The 24,045-nt window shown below is 37.2% G+C and overlaps 1 protein-coding gene across 13 annotated transcripts in view; it reads right to left on the bottom strand.

Moving 5' to 3' along the window:
• The window catches only part of LOC124178340 (phospholipid-transporting ATPase ID), a 123,132-nt gene that overhangs the window by 35,191 nt on the left and 63,896 nt on the right, over nt 1-24,045 (bottom strand). For 9 of the 13 annotated variants that reach the window (XM_046561579.1, XM_046561582.1, XM_046561581.1 and 6 more), the window contains 3 exons: nt 14,287-15,047; nt 7,074-7,451; nt 879-1,281 (listed from right to left, as the gene is read on the bottom strand). In XM_046561579.1, coding sequence (XP_046417535.1) covers nt 879-1,281; nt 7,074-7,115 — 445 coding nt within the window. In that variant the 5' untranslated portion in view covers nt 7,116-7,451; nt 14,287-15,047. Of the gene's footprint in view, nt 1-878; nt 1,282-7,073; nt 7,590-11,540; nt 11,823-14,286; nt 15,048-24,045 lie in introns of those variants that run through there. The other 4 variants (XM_046561584.1, XM_046561585.1, XM_046561586.1 and 1 more) reach the window with 4 other exon arrangements.

Raw genomic sequence — 24,045 nt, 5'->3', positions numbered from 1 at the left:
CATCGAATGAAATTGTACGTACACCGAGAGAAATTTTTAGTTCCGGTTACCGCTCAGTCCTTAACTATTTTAATTTTTTACCACGATATAAAACTACAGTTCTGGGTGTAAAATAAAAACTGGTCAATTCCAACGATATTGAAACAGTTTTTTTACCGACATCTGTTCAACCGAATTTTTCTAGTCACTGTACACGGAAAAAAAAATTCTGTTCGGCGAGCTGTATTCTACAGCTCCAGTAACTATACGCACTCTACGGTCTATCTTGTAGTTCCAGCAACTATATATTAGTCAGCTCTGATAGCTGCAAGTTGTTCAGCTCTCACAGCTGAATGGTTTTGCTCTAAGAGCTGTAAGTTGCGCTGTGCTCTGGTGCGTTGACATATTTCATAACCTTCAAATTTCATGAGTTTGATTTAAATACAGTTGATAGATAATTGTTCAAATAGTCCATGCAAATATGTAAATGACACTGAATAAATAATGATAATAATGATGAAAAATAATACTAATAGCAATATAATTGTACTATTTAATAATAAGCGCTGTGAGCGGAGCCGAAAGATTCTGGTCTAGCTCTTCGAACGAAGCTGTTCAGCTGAGAGAGCTGAACAACGTACAGCTACGACAGCTGACTAACAGTCAGTTATACGAACCATGCAGTGCTCTTCCAATAACAGAACGTTTAGTTCGACGAACTGTTTACAAGTAACTATCTAATATTTAGTTCCACGAGCTGAATTTTTTTTCCGTGTAACGTGTGAAATTTTTCTCAGTGCAATGTCCATAACGGGGCGGTGAAGGCTTCGATATTTACGAGACGTACGCGTCAACGTCGAAATCGACCAGGGCACCCCCTCAACGGCTGACTGACTCACCGCTGGAAAAAAATGCGGAACTTCGGCCGATGCACTCGGTGGCAGGCGGCGTATTCGGAGGCACCGTGGAAGACGTTGGCGTTTGGCGATACCTGGCCGTTCCTCTCCACACGGCGAGCTTCCCGAGAACAGTAAGGAGAGACTCTCTTAAGGATGTGTGCTTCGTGCCTCCCAGACTGCTCGAGCTATCTCTCTTTGAACATTCACCGGCTGGTTCGACCTCGTCGGACGACGAGGGGAGATTCACTATAATGTGGGGCGTCGGCGTCTGCTGTTTACCCTTCGTTCGTCGCCGTTTCCTCTTCTTCCTCCTTTCGCAGCCCCGTTCGTCGTCAGGATCCGGCGTCCCGACGTCGTTGCCCGTTTTCGCGTCACCGCAGTCACCGACACTGACATCCCTCACCTTCGGCGAGGGAAGCAAGAACGACACAAAGAATAATGCGATTCGTGGAACGATGTGATAACTGGCCTCGTCGGCTGCCCGAGACGCCCGACGTTGTCTAGGTTGAAAGGATGCTTTCGGAACATTATAACCGCGGTTTCATACCCTGGTGTACACCCGTCAACGAGGAGGGACTGAGCCAATCGTCACTTTGTATACGCACCAAATTTCGATACTACAACGATTTGCAAGTAATTTACATCATCTCGTACGATTTCAGATGTTTCGAGTGATTCTACAACATTTCACGGGATTTCAAAAGATATGGAATTTTATATGGTTTCGTAGTATTTGATAGATTTCAGACGATATCGCTGGATATGAAGAAAATTTTATAGGATTCGATAACACGTCACAGGAATTTCACCGGATTCCAAAGAATTTTGAAGGATTTCAAATGATTTCAGAGATTTCAGATATTTTTAGCTGATGATTTCAATAATACTTGAGAGATTCCGACGGATTTTATGAATATCATATCATTTCAAAGATTTCAACGATATCAGATAATTTTGCAAAATTTTACAGGATGTAAGACGATTTCATGAGTGGTTCAACACTGGACGTCAAGTGTGGTCAATCCCTCGACCGTCACACGTGAACGTATCACAGGCATATTATACTACATTGTAATACGATATCAGAAAACTTGATCTCAAAATGTTACTAGAAAAGACGCGATCTCAAATTTTGACCAGAAAAGACGAGATCACAAGTATCGATTTATTTCTTCCGAAATCAGGTTGGCGACTCTATATTTCGTTCAATGTTAATTAAAAAATTGGCGATTCGAACCTTACGCGAGAATTAGAAGTAATTGAAATCCTTTGTAGCTCGGATAATCTTTACGGTGAAAACAAAATTTCTCTTACGTACTTCTAATGTTGGTGATTGCAAAGTTATGCAAAGCGTTTCTGTTATTCGCTTTGACTTTGAATTATCGAAATTAAGATAATAGTAATGAATATTATTTCGTGAACGTAATATATTATTCAGCTTACACATTTAAGATTTATTTTCTGCACGTTGTGTTTTAAAAACATAAATTTCGATATTGGTGATAAAAGCCATATTCCCAAAATAGAAAAGATATGAAGCTTAACATCTTCGTATAACTACTTGCTGCCATTAACGTTATTTCGAACAGCTAAAAATTGATTCTCTATGAAGGAGGTTGAAATTAAAACATTTTTCTATGATTTTCATTTCGTGGAAAAACATTAACAATTCGATAATTGTAAGTGCAAGGGTATGGAAGAAATACTTAGGATCATCTCCACGTAGCAATAAAAAATACTTTCAACATCAGGAGTGCTTAAATGCATTTCAGCCTTAACCGAAAATGTTCTTTGAACTATAAATAATTCCAAGTATCGTAGGTGCGAATCGTCAAATCCTCGTTGTATTTGCCCGTTTTTTAATTCAGTAATACTAAGCGTGTGATGTGTTGCCAACCTGATTTCGGAGAAAATAAATGTTATATTTTGGAATAGCACGTCATGCCTTTTGATACGTCAAAATATATGCAAACGCTGCTCAAAATGTTGAGGATATTGTACCCGAGCTTGCGGAAATCCGGCTACGATTTCTCTACTTCAATCAAAGCCCCAATAATTAATTATATACCTACGACCTCCTCTTCCCCCTCTATTGCTGCTTAAATTTTTCTATGCCGATAGTAAACATTTCGTAAACTTATCGTTACGATTGTGTTACGAAAGCTGCTTATTTCCGATAAAAATTAGTACAACATTGGGGGAAATCGCAGCGGTTAAAAATACTGCATCGCTTTTGATTGGGCCGTTGCATAATTCTGCCAATTCTTTTCTGGCACGATTATTATCAGAACTATGAAAAGATCCGATTATTAATACTGAACCGTCTTTCCGGTTAACAAAACAGTTTCGCGATGAACTTCAAGTATTTTGGGTCAAGTTTCGTAATTGACAGTTTTAAAATTCCACAGGGAAGTGAAATATAAAAACTGTGAAAATCGACGTTCAAATTATCGAAATTAAGTAAGAGAATTGTTACAGAACTTTATGAATTTACGATGAATTCAGAAATACATTTCTCAACCGTGTATGCCAACGATTATATTGCTTCGATAAATTAGGTACAACGCTGCGACAATTAAAATTGTGCTTTTTTAATGACCATGTGAACATAAACCGACTCCATTAAGTTAAAGATAATATTTTTTGAACAATTTTAAGTGAAATTGAACTTTGACTTGGAATTATAGAGATTATAAAAAAATGTTTAAGAGTAGGTATAGTTTTAGAATCGTGGTTGTAATTTCGACATCGACGTAAATTTTGAAAACTGCTGCAATATTTTCATATCGCTTTGATCTTCGGCAGAATATTAATTACGTATTTACAAAAGCTGGTCAATGAGCAATATCGCACAATTTTCATCGTATAACCCGTGAAGGTTTGAGAAGTCAAAAGGAGATGAAACTGGAGGCCTCTCCGCTGAATTGCTTCTAACGTTGATGTAACGAGACTTGAGAAAAAAAATCCTAATTTCGTGACTTTGGAATAATTTTGAAAAATATTAAAAACTATGTACCTCCTCCTTTACGGCGATTTTATTTTTTGCTAAATTTCAAATGACCCCAAGTTACGAAGTATCGAATTTTTCGAATAAATTGCATCGTTGCATCTACGTTAAGAACTTTGCAGCCTCATGGAAGTTGAGACTATACTTTTGCAGTTCGTTGATTTAGAAAAATGTATTCGATTCGGACGAGAAGAAAATGATACGCAACAAAACGATCCAGTGACCCAATTTAAAGACGACGTATTCGTTTCTAGTAAAGCATGCAAGATTTGGAGTATTTTCTGAGTAACAGGTTTGTGCAGTTCGTAGTGGCTTTGGTATAACTATACATAAGTGATAAAATGATAAGGATGCGGATAAACAATTAGCCAATGATTACGTGCTTCGCTTCACAGAACTTCGCGAAGTTCAGCATTTTCAGAAATAAGATTCGCGGATACAAACAAATCTCGGGTGTCTTCAAGATTGCAAATTGTCAGACAAATTTCATTTTCTTTACTACGACAACAGCTGTGGAATGAATTCAAATTTTTATGAGACAAAGTTTGATGCGAAAAAGTTTTCTGAAGAACGTCAAGTTTCAACTTTACTTGACCCGACGTAACTAAATACTGACCTACTGAATATCACAACCAATTCAAGCTAGTCCAGAACTCAATTTTCTGGGAATTAATCCCTCGACCATTATCGCGGTGTTAAGGATGTATAAGACTTAGGGTGAGGTCGAAAAAGCAGTGAAACAAAACCGTGATAGAACAAAAATGTACAAAGTGCCAATGAAACTGATCAACGTACATCTATTTAGATATAATTATAACTAAGTAAAAATCCCCGTGACGTGAAAAATAATTGTTAACATCTGAACTTTAAATTGAAATGCTTCATTACGTTAATAACATCAGAGAAACATAAAATTATTTGATAATTTTTCACTGAAAAATTTATGTCGCTTGTCGAATTTTGATTAGATCATTTCATTCGTAAATGAATTCTCCATGTGTTGACTGAGTTTACGATGTGCGGTGTATTTATGTGTGAATAAATCAAGCGATTAGTTCATCAAAATCAAATTTATCCATATCGATATGGATTTACGGTAAAAATAAAATGTTTACAGTTTAAATTCGGTATTGAACATTTTTTTTCTATATCATAAAATTTTTCGATTGTGTTTAACTTGACGAACTTCGGTTAAATTTCTTAAACCTTTGTCTAGCCATGTTTGTTTCTACACAATTTTGAGCTGACCGTTCGTCCCATACATCCTCAAGGGACTCTCATGCCTTTAATATTCGAATGTCTAACTTTTTTTTAATTATAGCGCGTGTTCGTCGACAGCTCACAACATATCTTCACAATCCGATCCCGTTCCCCTTTTATTGCTGCTCTTCCACGCTGAGAGAAATTAGTAAATAAACGATAAAATTTTTAAGGTCATGACAATTATGTTTGTAATATAAAACGGACCGAAATCATGAATCTCCTTGCACTATATCACAGTTTGATTGCTGCTAAAATATATTATTGTACCCCACAGGAATCAGCTATTGCACATGGTATCCAAAATTACGTTTCACTCTGACGGTAAGTTTCGCCGACATTTTTGTCGAAGGGCTAACTTTTGAAACAGTTTTTAAAGACTAGATTTCAACTCTCAATAGTTTAGAAAGTAATATTTATACATCCTTATTTTGGATCTGGAAACTTACGATACCCATAGATCCAGGTTATACCACAAGAAAATTAAAAATAGATACTTCTTTGAACAAACCGCTAGGAACTGCAGAATTCTTAATATAGAAACACATTAGTTGGGAATAGAAGATTCAGCAAGCGATATCTCGAAAGCTCAGGATAACGGAAGACTTTGGTTGTGTATATTACTCTACTTGACAATATCAGTACTATTATTGTTATATATTTAATCTAATATCGAACAAGTCTCTCTATAACTAGTCAGTGACAAAAATCGGTACCTTACACTAATTTTATTACGAGATAGTTGTAAATTAATTATTTGTCAAGTTATTGCAATCGTATAAAGCTGTTGATATCTTTGAGAATTCAAAAACAGGAGATACTGGAAATGTAAACAAAGCTTATAAAACGATGCATCATTTTAAATCGCTTTGAAGTAATTAAAAAGCTAGTAAATTTGTCTGACTTGACACTCCGATAGCTCGCTTTATTAGGAAGATTATTTTCTAGAAATTTACTGAAACCCTGTTTTTCATCATGTTATAGCATCGTTGAATATTCAATTTTACAACATTGCAGCGATATAGATTATGATCAACAAGTGGCAATATTATATTGACAACTTAAAAAATGGAAAATACGTTCCAGTGACTTTGAGCAAAATATTCTTTTCAATAAAAAACGAGCCATTGTAGAGTGCAAATCAGACGAATCTATTATAACGCTAGATGTTGAAAAATTTTGAACCGATTTGGAACGAAGCATCGATATCTAAACTTCTACTGATAATTCCAGTATGTCCGATTTTTGTGTCTATTTTTCTAGTTTACAAATACAGTAATTCGACAAGTACTTGATTTACGAATATCTCACAATAAAATTTATAACAAGTATCGATTGCTGGCCAATCAACCGTCTTAATTTACCACTCAGGTGGAACATAAAATTTATACGCCATTCTTTCACCCTAACCAACGTTCAGCGAGGAGAAAAGTGTCGGAGATGAATTCAAAGGGAACTTTTGTCCGTGATGTGACCCCAAAAACGTTAATGTTACAACCGATCGAAGCAGAATGATTTTTCAGTATCGTTCTGCAAAAGTTGACTGAAAAGTCTATTACAGATGTGATGTCATTCAAAAACGATTGTATGACACCGCGCATAATAAACAATCCAGTAAATTAGCGGACGAACAGAAAAACCACATGGATTTCCTTTCAACGTTGTGACAATTTTCTATACTGGAAACAAGTGCACCTTTCGAACACGCCTCGTTCGATCAAGGTCGAAATTACCTCAGAGACAATCTGAACCGAGGTTTCAATTTTCAAAGATACCCCGTTTTATCGTCCGGCCAGAAGTATCAGGCTTTGGTAGAAAAATGATAGGAATTTCCTTAGTTTGAAGCAGCCTATCGAGGGGGAAGCAAAAGGTCGCGTGGTCTTGACAATGCAGTCATCAATCTTGACTCGGTGTCGTTTTGTACCAACCTCGAAAACCTCGAGTTCCAAGGTATCAGTCTCTCCACTCATCGCTACCCTAAGCTACCGTTTTCTTCAGAGCCAACCTCTTCCGCGCAGCACTCTACCCGTGAAGACGGGGTTCAACCCGGCATTACATAGTCTCCGGTGAGTTCTCTGATGAGAGATCATTGCACACGCGATAACGGATTCATCTCAGTCGACCGGTTTTCGCGTTATCGATGAGGAATGGTGTCTGGTAAAATCCATGATTCCGGCACAGTTTATTTTTACTTGATTTATTTTACTTGAGTTATTATTATGCTCTGACGTTGCCGTTATAACGATGGGCCCAGGTTACAGCTTCGTCCAAATATACGATCGTCGTTTCACTCTGCATCGTTCATCCTACGCGTAGACATGTTTAAATTGAAATTAACAGCCTTTACCAGCGCGTGCGAACCGAGTCATTTTTATACGATTGTACTGATTCGGAATAGAGTTCTCTAAAGTTTCAATTCAAATCTGTCATCGGCAAATTTACATCTGTAATTTCAAATTCACATGATTACAACCATTAAAATAAAACCTGTTATAGCTGGTTTGAGACAGTAAGAAGAGACGTGTTCAAACGAAACTGAATGGCAGTTTTACAAAACGAGGTGTTTCCCATGTCTACAATATTAATGTATAAAAAAATATACTTTGGGGGTAAAAATAGAAAAAATTTGTCTTAAAATATAAGGATTACAATATCGGATGTTCAAAAACGCGAGAGTTCACTTTATGAAAATGTTGAAACGTGTAAAGTATGGAAAATCAAAATACAGAATCGATTTCTGCAGTTTTAGGAATTCGATATTGCAATCCTCCTATTTCATAATCTTCGCAAATTTCACCACGATCCAGGAATAATTTTAGCATACAGTGTGATAGCGCAGAGCAACGTTTACATTGCAGACATGAGTTGGTTTTCTATTATTTATGTACCATACGAGTAATCAAAGGTTATATAATCCGACGTTGACCTAAATCATCTCTATAAAAAATTGAGAGCAGCCCTCCTGAGATTTATATTTTATTTATTTCCTTCAGCACGAAGTGGAATCCAGTTGACTGACAACGCGATCACGTGGCGCAATAGGAGAAGCCAGTTTCAACGAAATTCTTGCGACAAACTTCTGGCTGAGAATTAAAAGGCCCCTGTTTCGGCATTTCGCTGAATGGAAAATTGTGGTTAAGAGGATGCTATAGTCAGTCTTTACCGACGGAGTAAGATGTCATTGTTTGTTACCATCATCATCGTGATATAGAATCTATCAAAAATTCGATCGAACGATCCGGAATATCATCCCGGAAGTTTTCGACGAAGGGTTCCAATGCAAACGATGTTGCGCCGACTGAAAGGTAACCGAAGTAACATCTCACACGCTGCTAGTATATTAGATGTAACTTCGGTTGGCAAGATGCCAACGAAACATTATTTGCGTTGGGAACCTTCATCGAAAACTCCAGATTCAAAGCGCTGGACAATAATTTATAAAAATAATCAATAATTAATTGGAAATGCATTTGGACTTGAAGTTGAAAATTCGTTTGGCGAAGCAAACTTTTCGCTCCTCTATTCTCAAAGAATAAAGGCGTATACACACAGGGTGAATTTCTAACAACTGAATGGTTCGACTTATGCTGAAATTTAATACGCATGTTTATGCTACGATTCGAGCAGTTGTTTAACAGGTCGACCAATCGTCATAAATTTAGACAACAGTCGTCGCGATGTACGTAACCTCAAAAATTTTAACAACTGTCGGTGTTGAACACATCTGCCAGCGACAAATGGCAAAATTTTTGAGGTTACGTTCACGACGGTTGGTCAGCCTGGCAAACAACTGCGCTTGAATTTTAGCGCATGCGCATTACATTCTAGCAGACGACGGACCATTCAATCGTTAGATATTCATCCTGCATGAGTAAAGTTATTATGATCATCCCAGACACAAAAAGATTTCACTACAGGTCTCGACGTTTTAAAATCCATAGAATTACCCTCTATAGTTTTCAATGACGAGGTTGAAATTTGCAACTTTATCGTAAATGAATCTAGGGGAAAAAAAACTTTCTTCGGTTTACGACGAATACACAACCAGACGGTAGAAAATGGTTACATTACCATAAAAATGACAGAATATACATGCAAAGTGCATTTACTACCCCTGAAAACCATCCATTTAAAATTAATTCAAAAAAGTTACTGCTTTTTCCGCACGTCCGAATGGACGTTGGATGTGTGTGTTGTGAATTTTTATCCAACCATACCTCGAGAATGAATCAACAGATTTTAATCGGCTCAACTCTCTTAACATAGAAATGACTAGATTTCGGATTTGATCGGTCCAGTAGTTTCCCAATTACTCAATAATTGAAATAAAGGACAAAAATTTTTTTTATTTAATAAGGTTTCCTGCGAGCGGGAAATTCGTAGGTCGGCCCATGAAGGTCATTCGCAGATGAACCACCTATTCATTGACTGTCAAGATTTCCGTCCCGCACAATAATTTTGACGTAGCCACGCGGTCGTCTTATCGTCAGTAAGAAGGTCTCCGTAAGGAAGGAACACTTCGGTACAAAAATATTGATTCGCACCGGTGTCTGTACCGTGGCAGAAGAGTTTTTACACCCGGTACAAAGCCGTCGGTACGACATTTCTCGCTCACGGTGTACAATGGCGTGTGTATATTACGCTCCCAGCCGACTGTCGGCCGTGAGAATTCCCTAACCTGCAAATTTCGAACGCATAATTTAGCGTAAAATCGATGGCGAGAAACGTTACAAACAACGACGAATACAACGCTTGTACCACATCCTCAGTGAAAGAAGCGGTTCGCGTCAGCAACACGCCTGATTTGTCACGGCGTTACATTACCATAATTGTTTTCACCCGCCTGAGATTAGTACGAAACGTTTCTGTTTCACAATGCAGGTGACGCCCGAAAAAAATAATAAGTAAAAATAATGCGATCGGCCGAGGATGCTGTACAATAGTCGGTATTTATCGACTTGTCTCATTTAGTTTGTCTAGTATTAGAGGCTATGCATCGTTGACCGTAAAAATTTTTAGTATCTAGTGTAATTCTACACTCAATGTCGTACGATAATTTTCATAGTACGCAATAATAATGCCATGAAATGTATTCTTGTTTATTTTTTACGTCAGTGATGCGTGGACTCCACAGATCATAATAACTGACGACAACGAAAATAAGTGAAGTTTTACCCGGTCGGTAAAAACTGACTAAAGCGTCCGCTTATTTTACATTTGACTGTCAAACCTCATATTTTACACGCGGAATCCACTTCCCGAATGCTCGTCACGAGTACATAGCTGGACCAACGTGAATCAGCTGGTCACGAGATAATCCGAATAACAGCGATTCGTCGTCATTTTTTAATGTACACTACAAGGATAAATTCGCATGAAGAGGAACAACGACCGTATAACGCGTTCCTCCGAAAATTACCCGATAACTATTACTCTTGTCTAAAACTATTCATTCGTTTCATGGTCAATAATGAATACACGTATATATCCGAAACATACCGATCAAACATCAGTCACTAAGTTCAATTAAATATCGCAGATTAAATCTGCAGCCTGTGTTAGGTCATGGTCAATAATTAATATGTTTATACATCCGAAGTATACCACTCAAATATCAGTCAATAAGTTCAATTAAAGATCGCAGATTAAATCTGCAGCCTGTATTAGGTATATGCCGCGGTAAGAGGGTCACGATATGTAACTTATCAATTGATCTAAGATATGGGTAATCAGATAAAAAATACCTTTTTCGGTGTTCTTAATAATACTGTTACGGGTACGTGAAACGAATTGTTATTTCTCAAACCATTTCGGTAAACGTGAGAGTACGGTTGCAAGCATTTACACGCGTAAATGCAGCAACCCTCAATCCTATCTTCTCCTAATTTTCGTTCCAAGTAACTAACGATTCGTTGTTTGGAAGTGACCGACGAGTCCTTGAAACCAGCTCATGAACCAGACTTGGTCCGCTGACTTTGACGGATCAATTTGACACGAAGTAACCGTTAAATAACAACAACGACAACAAGAATATGTTGACAAGTTCAGGAAGGGCTGCTGTCAACGTATGGCAGGGGGAGTAAACGCGTGAAACCGAGTAGATCCCTGGACGTTGTAGTTGATCGTGTAGAATGATTCAATGAAAGTCGGTTGATTCGTGGCGAATTAATTCATCGGTGAGTGAAACAACGCTATTAGAGACCTTGGCCAAGATAAACGGTCAAGTTGTCTAAAAATACTCGAAACGTGACGGCATTTCGGTTGGACGGAAAGGTTCTACGGTCGAAAAGTAAACGGGTCGCAAAACTCCTGGGTACGGTGAAAGTCGCATCGGACGAAGACGAATCCTCGGGGGTCAAAGGTCTGCGGTGTGTGGTCAAAATTAAAATACAGACGTGTCGGTGACGGTAGGAAATTCACCGTGACTGCAGCTGCCTAGCCGGGCATTAGGCGTTTTCACAGCAATCGATATACAAACACTTCACTCATAGGAACGCGCTCACGAGATTCGAGACACCGTGCACATTCACTGAAATCTATTCCGAACACTGGCTTGATTTCGCCGGTATCCCTTCCCGCAAGCCTCTGACCACTTAACGCACTACAAGTTGCATCACCTGCAGCAGTCAGGCTCCGTCACATCGCGATAGGTGCGAACCGCAACGTAGAGATCGCATGGAAACCTCCGACTTGCGAGGGCGTCGCGGTGGCTTGTTTCTGGGCGTCGCCGCCTGGCGCCACCGGAAGAACGAGCCACTTTCGAATGCCGCGAAACGTTCGAACGGGAAATTGAAAACGAAATTTAGAGTGGGATCGCTTTGACGCGTAACGACTCAGCCGTCGCGGCGTCGCGTATAACTCGCTGGTCTTCTACACACAAGTGGTTTAGGATGAATGGGCTGGACCGTCGGAATCGAAAGTTAGGAGAGGCGACGAAAATGTTTTAAAAATCTCCGGCAATGATATTGGCGCCAATGATGCCGAACACGAATGAAACTGTATCCCTCTTGCAGGGTAATGGAAATGGATCCAAGCAAATTCGGATTACGCGAGCTGATCGTCAGATATCCAAAATTTTAGGCGAATTTTTACAATCAGGAAGTTAAAAACGAATTTATGTTCTTTTAATTTTTCTTTTATATAATCACTTGTAATATTTTTAGGCTCATTTTATTCATCATGGAGATCTTCGGCGATGGTTTGAAACAAATTTTACAAATCTTTATCTCTAACGTGGGCGAAAATCGATTGAGTAAGAATGGTAAATCGGATCGTATTCGACAACCAGATTTGGGTGTTATAAGTATACTGTCATGTCAGATTCCGTGAAAAGGATCTGTTTAGAGAGCAAAATGAACCCAATAAAATTCGAATCGGATCAGACACCAAATTTTGAACATCCTGAACGTTCTAGTTATGAAACTTTGTCTAAAATTGTTGATATCCGAACCTGTTCTAGTAGAATTTGCTTCTTTCTAATTATTTTCATTTCTACAACATATTAGTTTCATTCGTTTCCACTATTTTCGGATTCAATACTTGATTTATTGCTAAATTACAGGTTTATCATCTGCGAATTATAACGATTCTACATGTAAGATTTTTTTTTAACTGACGAGATTTTGAAAAAATCACCCTCAGGCCATTTGTAGTATATTTATGAGATGAGGGGTTGTTTATAGAAACTGGACAACTGTATGGATTTTTTGGTGAAAAAAATGATATTATTTCTCTGATGTCCTTGTAATAACAGGGTACTTTCAGTTGAAATTTAGTGTTTAAAATATTTTTTCTGGACAACGGGTTCGTTTTCAATTATTCTCAACTCGTTAAGATTAAATTACGCTTTAGAAAACTTTGTTTATTGCCGGTCACGTTTTTATTTCGATACGTTTCTGAGCTGACTGTACATCCCATGCATCCTGAAATACGACTCTCGTACGTAATATACAAGTGAAATTGCGCAGGCTAAATTCTCAGTTTTCTCGATTCAACTGATCGTGTAAGTTATATTTCAATTAAAAGGTCGCCTTATATAGTTCACTCTCGACTTAATTTCCAACCAAATGAGTACAGCGTTCAATTTAAACCATAATAACAGTTACTTAACGACGGATAAAATCATTTTGAACAATCATTCAACTGGTTAAACACGTTGGTAATATTTGTTTGAAGTTAATCTTACGCCTGTCATGTGTGCAATAGAATGATACCGCATCGTAGCTGTATTCGCACTCAAGATATTGAGGCCTTCGGATCAATCTCCTATCAATAAATTTTTTCCGATTTTTAAGAATATGTCATCTTATCATGACATCATTCTAGTCTCTCGGTAGTGATTGAATGTCCGAAGGAAATTGTCATTCGTGTCATGGTTTACTATTTATGTGAAACATTATACTGTCAATATTATACCTATGCTATCTCCAATTCTTCAGATTTTCAGACAAATAGCTTTGATTAAGGCTGGATGGATTGGACCGTTTGAATTAAGAATTGAGCAAAGAGAAAAAAAAAAATTTTCAAAGAGTTACAGTATTTTTATGTGCGCAAATAATAACGAACACGAATGAAACAACATAGAGATAGAGTTTTATAATCAGAATGTCCAAAATGATTAGATTCTCGTATTTTTGCTCCAATTTTGATATTTTTCGATTTGTTTTACTCGCTGATAATTGCAAATTGTCTGAAAAACATTAAACGAATCTTACATTAGAGTACAACTATAACACGCTAATGCAATTGTTAACGATCATCTGTGTCTCGTTGTACAGTATTTTTACTTTTTACAAATCTATTTTTATCCACTCTGGGGATAACTTTTTGATAAATTTTCTCACCTAATTAAAGAATATCTCTATGCTGAACAAAATAGGCCGAAAAATATCTGAATCATATCAAAAACCAGCGTTCAATGATTTGGACCGTCTGATTGTAAAACCTTTTCTCAGACTGTCGCATCTCAGGGACGTTGTTTCATTCGTATCCACTGTCATCGCATCGGTGCAAATAACATCGCTGGAGATTCTTTGAAACGTTTTTTTTTTTTTTTTTTTCTATTTTCTCGATTCATGATTCACACGATATGGTCAATTCATCTTGAAATTCGTAAACGGTTATAATCAAGGATCCACTCACCTGCCATTGGACGCGTTGCTGCGCTGCGTGACATTGTATTGGCCCCTTCGAAGCGTTGATATAAGTTTCAGTCGATGGTAAGGTGTTGCAGTTAATGGACGGATCGATGATATGTTCAGAGTTGAAAATGAACCCTCTTAACAGTCTAGGGCGATAAGAGAGTGTCGTAAAAAATGCTTCATCAAGTTTCCTGGTCGCTTTCCGCGGAAAAAATGGTGTATAAAAATTATTATGTTCGAAACGGCTCGTGCAGTCTCGGTTATGAAAACAGCTATAACAACGATAATGATAGTAATAACAATGACAATAATTGAAGTCGTTACCGGCACTGCCCGCAGTGCAGATTACTAGGCGGGAAGGGATATTATTTTTCTGCTTGTAAAAAAGCTGACCGTCGCCGGGACGATCAGGGTTTAGGCACAAATTGGTTGCTCCCGGGTAAATGCCAGGTGACAGTGATTCGCGGCAGTTCCGTTTACGCGAGGGTGATTCGCTACAATTAATTAGCGTTATTTGGGACGATTCACGGACTGCAGGGACTCCAACGATTAGGTTGGATATTCGGCGGCGAGATGATACACGGGTACACGACGAGGGGGGTTTGGGGGGTGTTTTGGAGGTGTCCATGTGGTGGGGTAGCTGGTCACCTCCCAAGTATCCCTCCTACCCTGACCCTCTTTATTTCGCCGCCCCAGCTCCTGTTTGCGGACTTCCGGAGTTGCAGGTCCACGTCGTCGGTCGTAACAACCGTGGCCTCCGCGCTGTAATCAGAAAAAATCAATTGCAAAATTTCTATCGAACAAACAAACAAACAAACAAACAACATGGTACTGTCATCCGTTTCTGAGCTATGTTTAAAGTTTCAAGTCGCTAGCTCATCGGGAAGTTGGTTTGAAATCGATATCAACATTCGTACCGAACAGATAAACAAAAAAACAAGCAAAGAATATTGCATCCTTATCCATTTCCGAGCTATGTTTAAAGTTTCAAGTCTTTAGCTCATCGGGAAGTTGGTTTGAAATCGATTTCAACATTCGTATCGAACAGATAAACAAAAAAACAAGCAAACAATATTGCATTCTTATCCATTTCCGAGCTATGTTTGAAGTTTCAAGTCGCTAGCCCATCGGGAAGTTGGTTTAAATTCGATTTCAACATTTGTACCGAACAGATAAACAAAAAAACAAGCAAACAATATTGCATTGTCATCCATTTCTGAGCTATGTTTAAAGTTTCAAGTCTCTAGCTCATCGGGAAGTTGGTTTAAAATCGATTTCAACATTTGTACCAAACAGATAAACAAAAAAACAAGCAAACAATATTGCATTCTTATCCATTTCCGAGCTATGTTTGAAGTTTCAAGTCGCTAGCCCATCGGGAAGTTGGTTTAAAATCGATTTCAACATTTGTACCGAACAGATAAACAAACAAACAAGCAAACAATATTGCATTGTCATCCATTTCTGAGCTATGTTTAAAGTTTCAAGTCTCTAGCTCATCGGGAAGTTGGTTTAAAATCGATATCAACATTCGTACCGAACAGATAAACAAAAAAACAAGCAAAGAATATTGCATCCTTATCCATTTCCGAGCTATGTTTAAAGTTTCAAGTCTTTAGCTCATCGGGAAGTTGGTTTGAAATCGATTTCAACATTCGTACCGAACAGATAAACAAAAAAACAAGCAAACAATATTGCATTCTTATCCATTTCCGAGCTATGTTTGAAGTTTCAAGTCGCTAGCCCATCGGGAAGTTGGTTTAAAATCGATTTCAACATTTGTACCGAACAGATAAACAAAAAAACAAGCAAACAATATTGCATTGTCATCCATTTCTGAGCTATGTTTAAAGTTTCAAGTCTCTAGCTCATCGGGAAGTTGGTTTAAAATCGATTTCAACATTTGTACCAAACAGATAAACAAAAAAACAAGCAAACAATGTTGCATTGTCATCCATTTCTGAGCTATGTTTAAAGTTTCAAGTCTCTAGCTCATCGGGAAGTTGGTTTAAAATCGATTTCACAATTTGTACCGGACAAAAAAAAAAAAAAGAAACAGACAGAGAGATAATAAAAACGTGTTAATAAAAAGAACACCCGACAGGTACGCGTTATACCAATATGACTCGATGACAGTTCAATCATCGATTTCGGTCCGCAAGATTGACACTGTAACGGCTCCTCCTTGTGACACTTTTTCTTGACACCACAAATTACCGTTCGACGAATTCGTGCCACGAAGATGTATAATGGGGCTTAGGTATATAGTCAGGTTGTAACGTTTAAATAACAATTGGGTATAATATAAAGAGACGGACAAAAAAAAAATACACGAAATAGCGATCCATCAAAGAGAATATTATTCATTTATTCATGCTTGACGAGTCATACAAGAAAGTTTACAATAGAACATAGAAAACAAGCCAACAAACTTGGCTTGTTAGTTTAAATTTCAACACAAATAGACAAGACACGGTGTATAGATAAAATTATAATTTATACAAGACAAGTGCAAAAATGAGATAACGAAGTATAGACTGCTAAAATGTACGCGAAAGAGTCGTGCGAACCAAAGGCCATATTAAGCGAGGATATACGATATACATATAAATTATATCTTGTGTGCACTACGTAAATATGATCTTACGATTTTCCGTGGTACATTTTTAAAGTGTCGTCGTCACTTTGTAATTACAATTTGTTACCTGATCAGGCTTTTTCATTACACACGTCACGTAACTTTGTTGGCACACATTGGGACTGAACTTCCGCCTTCGCGGACTGTAGGCCTACCAACTCCTAATCCGCTGACTATTTATTTTCAATAGGATATATCGTCACAAGGTTGAAAAATTGTTTATAACAAAAACGTGACGAAACAAAGGTATGGAAAGTCTCGTCTAAGCTAGTTTAGTAAGAGTTACATGTAACTAAAAAAAGTTTAAAACGTTGAATTTTTTACGTAGAGACCTCATTAAGTTAACAAATTCATCTTTAAATTGAAATGATTTTACGTGCCATTACGATTCATTTTCTATCAAACGATGAACTCGAGGGAAAAATCTCTCTGCAACAATTTTGTACGGTATTGATTTGTGAATGGGATAAGCAATTGGTCATCAAAATCTGACGAACTGTATAGATTTGTTCGGAAAAAAATAATTCGAATAATATGAATCCTTTGAAACTGGTAATAACAGTATGATTATAGTTGAATTCCTTTTTAATTACATTTACCTTATAAAGTTTAGATAAACTTTTGAAACGTTTGTTCACTTATGTTTTTATTCCAATGCATTTTTAGCCCAACGTCTTTCTGTACAATCTTAAAGATAATAAACATAAATAAGCCACACCGTCTGATTTGAAAGTTAGGAAAAAAAAACCAAACAATTTAAAAAAAACCTCTAGCAATTTTGTTTGCGCCAATGATACAGTACGCAAAATAAGTAAATCTGAATACGTTCGAGTAACGAATATTAAGATATCAATATGATAGTTAGAAGATTCAGAATGACTGAACACTTGTGTTTTTCATTCGATTCTAATTATAATTCTAATTTTCGAAAAAAAAAACGTCAATCGATGAAGACCACCCTAGTAAATTGATGTATAACACCCTTTTACTTTTACATCAGTAGGGACGCTAGTGAAGAACAGATGGTTTCGTTCAAGTTTTTGTAATCAGTGAGTAAAGATCTTTGCTGAATATTAACATTCCAAGGGGTGTTGTTGGAGAAAGATTATTAAGGTGCATTGTTCGTTAATCTTCAAACATCTCTTATTGCTAGAGAGCCTGTTACATACATGAATGAACAAAGCCGCTAGGTTCGGGATTTAAGGGAAAAGAGAGATCAAGAGCCTCTTTAGGGTCTCTTTTACACTATTGGAACGTGCCGATGAGCCTTCAGTTCGAAACCGCTGCACGTATGAAAAAAATATGTAAGTAATTGTTACCGACACGAGCACTGAAGATGGCATCCAACTGTAGGTATAAGTAATAAGTGGTTAATTCTGTACACCGCACAACCTCTTGAAACTTGAAAATCAACTGCGCATGCGCGAGTTTTGTCAGCTGTTCGTGCAGGCTGGCCAACCCGAGCTTTCAGCCGTCAAACTGTTTCTGGCAGCGATGTAGTCGATACAAATTTTCGAGGTTAGAATCCTGAATAATTGAGGCAGTGACTTGGAAAGGTTTGGGAAGCATTTGATGTTGGCCTGGCAAGTTGATTCTTCAAAGAACGGTTGGCATTCAATGCTTATGCTCTTTGAGAATTCAAACGTACACATTTTGTGTAACTTGGCCCGCCTGCGTCGCAGACAAAAATATCGTTGCGGGAAGATTTCGCCGGCCAATGAGATTGAATTACTTGGCGCATGCGCAGTTTATTTTCAAGTTTCAAGAGTTGGCAATTGGCGTACATTCAGAAGGTTGCAATTTGGATCTGAAACCAACGGAACTGAGATTTTTTCATCATTTGGATTATTTTTAAAAACATGAACCTAGCATTGAGATAATTGCATTGTTTACAGTATCCATTTTGATTACAAAAAGCTGTGAAAAAATGGTGAAGAATTATATCTTCTGTTCAATTTTCGACTTTAATGAATAGGTTTAGGTTACTGTTCTTACAAAGTAACCCGAACAATGAAAAATTTTCAGTTTCGTTGGTTTCAGGTCAAAACTGCGACCTCCAAATTCTACGTAAATTGCCAACGCGAATGAAGATTTGCTGTGGGACGTAGTTAATAACTCGATCAATTATGGTTCAAATGACGTGAAAAAGTTACCAGATGTAATTCAAGCTAGTAGTAAAAGATTCTTAGAGTTTGAGAAACGTTCATTCAATTCTTCCCTGTCGAAAAAATTCCCGTAAGCCACTTACTTGTCGGTCTCTTAAAGTAGATCCCCCCTTGAATACCTGCGGGTTGTAACACAGGTCACGTTGTTTAGGCGTAACTGAGCTGATTCGGTAGTTTTTTGAAGTTTTTCTCGCCTTTTGCAACAAATGATCGTACCTATTTCTACATAAATTAGGATATGCAGAATGATTGGAGAAAAGGTTTCTATAATTGGGATGTCAACATGATTAATCACTAATATTTTTGAACCGATTCTTCTCACTCACCAGATATACCAACATTTTTTGACAACATTCAAGAAATTTTAAATAACAATGAAATTGTGAGAGGCAAGAGTGATTGTTGACGAAGAGATAATTTTTGTAAAAAGTGAAGTGGTTTTCGAACTTTTGGGGAACGATAGCGTTTTAAATTTTGCTTGCGCGGTCATTGGACTAAGTTCGAAAAGACCGAATACAGCCACTGATATCCGAATCGATTCCGGTATTTTCACATCAATTTTCTCAACTTATCTCAATCACCAGGCAAACCGAATCCACAAGGTATTCCAGAAGCGAAGAAATTGTAAAATACGGTTTGCTCGTTTCGTCGGTATGTCCCAGGACATAACAGGTACTCCGACGTCCCCTTAACTCGGTCACAGCTGCAATAGGTACTCTAGCGAAAAGCTCCTGCTTTCAGCACAAACGATTCCGCTTAGTGAGGGTAATAAGAGCTAGCATGTACTCGGGTACATGCAACCGAAGATTAAAGTATAAGTACTACTATATTACATTGAAGTACAACTTCCGAGAAACTTGACGAAAAAGTGTTCTTTCTTTTTAAATCTACCAAGATGTACTCTTTTGAGGCCATGATTCGCATTCGTTCAGCGTCAAAGAGAACAACGAGAATTACGCTCTTGTTGGAACTTGAATGGAAAATGGATCTGCGAATACCAATTTGCTGAGTAGGTACTAATTAAATCCAACGACGGAGATCAGAGACTGCAGGATTCACAGGGCACATTGTAAATTTCAGGATAGAATATCACTTTAATGACGATGTATCGAATTATATGTTGTGGAAGAAACGATCTTATTATGTACCTGGAGTTTTGATAGATCAAACTTGACGAAATACTCAAGTTGTCGGTGTTCAGACGATAAGTTCTGGATAGAGAAATTTGGAAAAATTTGTTAAACTCTGATACGACATCGTTGTTTTAAGGCTGAATATTGGAATTGACCTATTCTTAGTGTCAATGATCGTTTGGTTTTCCGATCAAGCTCAATCGATCTAAACTTCAGAGTCACGGTATCGATACCACAAGTCTGTTTACAATCTACAGCGTTTATGCGCATGTCTACTCGAGTTCTGAAACCATGATTCCCGGTCACGGAGACCATTAGCAGACAAAGGTGAAAGATGTACGTATTATCTACATACCATTATTTACATTCCAATTTCAATACAAATATGCCTATACGTCAAGTTGTTCGATCATGGCCCTCTGATTGATTATACGGTAACTCAAAGTTTGCAAATACCTCAATATTTACGAATAAATTCTTTTAATCAAAAGTATACTTCTCCCAAAAAACCATGACAATCGAAATATCTACACGAACGGACTCGTGAAATTTTCGCTCTTTGTCACAATAACGCCGGTCAAGTGCAAAATTTTGAAATATGAGTACACAAAAGAAATTCTCACCTTTAAAAGGTTTTTCATGCATTGTATCAAGTTCTATTTCTGTGTGCAATCGTACCACTCAACAGTGGTCGAACGATTTACATTGACAGTGCGTGGTTCACCTCAATCTCGCCTTGATGATGACCACAAAGCCTAGGCATCCATGTACTGGAAACCCTGTGATTGTACGGATAAATAGTTCGCTTTGGTTCAAGATTGAATCAATTCCAAATATGTCTAGCAATGGAAATACGTCAATAAGTGTGGAAACATTGACGGTTCCTCCGAAGGTTGTGAAATTTTTGTCTTCATTACACGATAATCGTCTAAACCATAGCTTATATTGTCGAATTTTCTAGGCAAGAGTTCCAGCGAACAAAGTTTATGGCTAATAAAAAATAATTTCTACAGAAAAAATACACGGTATGCTTGCGATTTAATAACGAACGTGTGATATTTGTGTAGCATCGAATTCCTAAAGTGACGATGCCGCGATAAGTACGCGTCAAGTGCTTCAAAGATGATCGAAATATGGCTATGCCACATGCTACGATCGCTTGACCTCTGCATACAGGATTGTTATACACCAAGTTATTGATTTTGAAACGCTGTTACTTTTGAATAATTGAATCCGATGCGGAATATCGCAAGCATATTTGGATTTACTATATTACTATTCAAAGAGAAAAGGCTTGGTGTGTGTATTCGCATCGAAATTAAGAAAATTGATAAAAACTGTTTCCACGTAGAATTTGCATTACAACGTAAATTTGTTATGACCAAAAAAAAAAAAATTATCAAATGAATCAAGTTTTTTTATCCGACGTTGCCACACTTTGACGAATCAGATATGTCGTTCATTTTTAAATATGGCTGACTGATATTGAATGTGAATTTTTGATTATTTAGATTGAAACATTTACAAAACTGCACGTCAGAATATATTTTTTATAATTTTTGCGTAATCTACGAAAATATATTAATATAAATTACAGTTTTTTTCTATTCTTATCTTTGGCAATTGTGGTTAAATTGTATCAAAAATGTGCGGTTTACACAAGATTCCCTATTGACTACATGTTAAATATCCAATTTTTAATAATTAATTACACAAGAACTGCACGTCAGATCTTTTTCAAAAAATGATTTTACACGTATTTATTAACGATTAACGACATATAACAAATTCAGCTTTTTATCTTTACGTTGCTCTAATGTCCGAACAACCTTAAAAAATCGATTGGCGGGGTTTTGGTGTTTAATATCAATATAGACCGGCAATTTAATCGGCTGGTAAGAATATACGTGCAAACTAAGCGATATTCTGACGAACAAATCACATGTGCCGACGTTTAAATTATTTATCATCAATTGCCAATTCGCCACTAGGCTGCGAATCGCACAATTTATCCAGGTGACCTGCCCCAATCAATACGGAACACGCTGCTCTTCTGCTATATTAATACATATGTGCATTGCCTCTTCGATTGTTTACGCGGTCCTACGATTGTTTGGTGAATAATGAAATTGTAATCAGTTGTGCGCATTTCTATTGGCGAGTTGACTACTTGAACGTAAAACAAATAATAATAATCACTGCAAGTATATAATCAACCAGGTACTCATGTGTGTTATGAAATTAAATTCTTGAATGTCTTCGCAAAAATTTAAATTTATGCAGAGTCGTAAACGCACAAGTTGCAAATTTAGGTTTTAGTATCGTGACCTGTACGTACGCATTTCACTGCAAGTAAATCTATCGTCACTTTATTGTCTGACACAACTGATTAACATAAGTAAAATCGCCTTAAGGATTTAACACATGTACAGTCCGGTCAAAAACGTATGGAAACGGGTAAATTAACAAACAGATATTCAGAGTCAATAGCCGAATTAACTGTATCCCTTTGGTACGAAAAAATACTAAAAACTGTAAATCATTATCGTAATAATTCAGTAACCAATCATCTGAAATCGGTGACATTATCGACCACCTTTTGTTAATGTCGGATTCGGCCAATTTGTCCAATTTTAATGAACGTTCACTTGATTCATAAATAAACTTGAAATGGATTTCCGATAACATACAAATTATACTTTGAAATGAAGCATTAGTTTATTACTTATATATATATATATATATATATCTGCAACTCGTATTGATTCTACGTAAGTTGTTTTTCTGATCACGTGCAGCGAGATAAATAAGAATTTAAGTTTAAGCGATTTGTTTGTCTATTAAAATTGATTTATGAAATACTTTTTTTGCATTTGAAAAAAAATTACAATACGGTTTTTTTCAAAGTTATAGTTATAGTTATATATATAAATACACCCATATATAGTTAATAGAATTCGACTCTGTGCGACTTGACATGAAACGTTCTGATCTCGCTGTAAATAACTTCGATATTCCGTACATTATCCAAAAAAAAAATCATTATCCTAACTGTTGATTATAGCTGGTACAAATACATATGTAAATATCTAAACTTGTTTTGATATAAAACTAGTTTTTAGCTATCAATTTGATGTTTTCTTTTATATGTTCTTCCCGAACACATTTGTCTGGCAATAAAAAAAGTAACCGCCAAGGAGGGAAGGATTTTTTGTACACCTCGAGTATTCGGAAACTACGAACTGCTGAGTTGTCATACATAAATTACGTCAAGTCAACAGGCAGAGCCGCAGGTATGAGAAGGGCACTCAACTAACATGGCGTCAATCACGTCACGTCAAACGTACGATCAACATAAGGCTCACTATAATACTTTGACAGGCACCGAATTAAAGTGCGAGGCAATGTGATCTGTCCTTCCATTTTTATATTCCCTGCAAATATACGGCGGCCGAATTTTACTGCGGAAATAAGTCTGCTGACGATGTGAGAACAAATGTCATCGATTGGATCTAATATGCATTTTTACATAGATGAAACTGTGAAACTTTCCAGACTTGGCGTTCACCTACGCATGCGCGAGGTTTGTCTAACTCTTGTGCAGGTTGGCCACCCAAAACTTTGGTTATGTAAGTGATGCAATTTTAAAATTTTTTTTCAATATTTCTGGCCGAGTTAATCCAGAACAGTTAATGTTTTAACTCGAAATGGCTTGGCATACTTTTGTCGTTAACTAAGTGACATGACCGATGACTGATACCAGTTATCGTAACGTCGTAATTTCAATTCGCCACTCGGCGTGAGTAAGTTTGACATCACCTGCC

Source organism: Neodiprion fabricii, chromosome 3, assembly GCF_021155785.1.
Source record: "Neodiprion fabricii isolate iyNeoFabr1 chromosome 3, iyNeoFabr1.1, whole genome shotgun sequence".
Lineage (NCBI taxonomy): Eukaryota > Metazoa > Arthropoda > Insecta > Hymenoptera > Diprionidae > Neodiprion > Neodiprion fabricii.
The sequence above is the reverse complement of the archived record's forward strand: the minus strand, read 5'-3'. Positions and strand labels throughout refer to the sequence as shown.